Source organism: Strigops habroptila, chromosome W (assembly GCF_004027225.2).
Source record: "Strigops habroptila isolate Jane chromosome W, bStrHab1.2.pri, whole genome shotgun sequence".
Classification (NCBI taxonomy): domain Eukaryota; kingdom Metazoa; phylum Chordata; class Aves; order Psittaciformes; family Psittacidae; genus Strigops; species Strigops habroptila.
Genome location: NC_044301.2, coordinates 35277929 through 35279044, shown reverse-complemented (window position 1 = coordinate 35279044; position 1116 = coordinate 35277929). Strand labels below are relative to the sequence as shown.

Here is a 1116-nt window from a genome sequence, read left to right as displayed (position 1 = left end):
TATAGTGATAAGTGCATCTGAGGGGGACAGGAACATTTTTCACCCACTTTGGCCTTAAATGTTGTGTCCAGGTTTCCAGGATTCCAACATCAGAACCAAGATAACACTGATTAGAACCATAGGGCTTTATATTAAAAGCTAAAATATTGGCCATATGATGGCAAACTCTTTTTTTTCCTTTTTTTTTTTTGTGATTAACTTATTCCCTTCTAGCTACTGTCAGATGAATTTGGTGGTGATGTGGAGGAGGATCTCCTTCTTGACAAAGACCATGATCGCTCAGCACTGTAGGTAACATGTTTATAATTTTGTATCTGAGCCTCAAGGAGATCCCTCTGTTGTTGGCTGATTGTCTGGTTAATCAGTCCAGGGAGAGCTTGAATGCTACCAATTAAACTTTCCAGTTTTGTTTCCAGAGTAATGATTCTCTTCTCAAAATCTTCACTTCGTTCATTGAAGTCAGAAATCATGTCATACATGACGTTTTGAGTCTGAAAGTAGAAAGATGTAATGTAACATGCAGTGCAACTCTACAAGGGTTCTTAAATGCTTTCGCATTTCACAAAAAGAAGATATGAGCACTCTAACAAGATCTAGTCTTGTGAAATTATATTACTTGCAGATGCATGACAGACTCCCTACTGGTGCTAAATTTATTGATCAGAAATGTAACATTGATATTTTGAGTAGTATTTTAAATGTCAAGTTCTTATTGAATTCGACAAAGCACCAGACCTTTTTGGAAGTTTAGATGCTTAGAAATACACCATCATAGGATTTGTGAACAGAATTAGTTGAGTAAGTCACAAAGAGACCAAAGGTTCCAAAGCACAGCAATGTGTGCTTATCTTCTCTATTTCCTCTGTTTTTTAAACAGCTTCCTACATTTAATAAGAGAACAATTTACTTGTTTTCTCCTTAAACTGTTCTTGAACCTGTTGTAATAAGACTAGTTGGGTGGATTGCTTTGAAATGTAAAGCAAGGAGTAAAAACTCAAGTGTATGCTCCTCTACTTCTACCTTCCACTATCTGTCTGTCCTCTACAAAATGGTGTCTGGTGTCAGAAAGTCTATGGGGTAAACTTTAAAATGTCATAATGCTTAGTACAAATGGAA

General features: G+C 36.3%; 1 protein-coding gene across 1 annotated transcript in view; it reads right to left on the bottom strand.

Annotated features, from left to right (window-relative positions):
- Positions 1 to 209: 209 nt before the first annotated feature.
- The window catches only part of LOC115619018 (small conductance calcium-activated potassium channel protein 2-like), an 85900-nt gene continuing 84993 nt past the window's right edge, over positions 210 to 1116 (bottom strand). Inside the window, exon 8 of the mRNA XM_030511033.1 lies at positions 210 to 491. Coding sequence (XP_030366893.1) covers positions 210 to 491 — 282 coding nt within the window. The remainder of the gene's footprint in view (positions 492 to 1116) is intronic.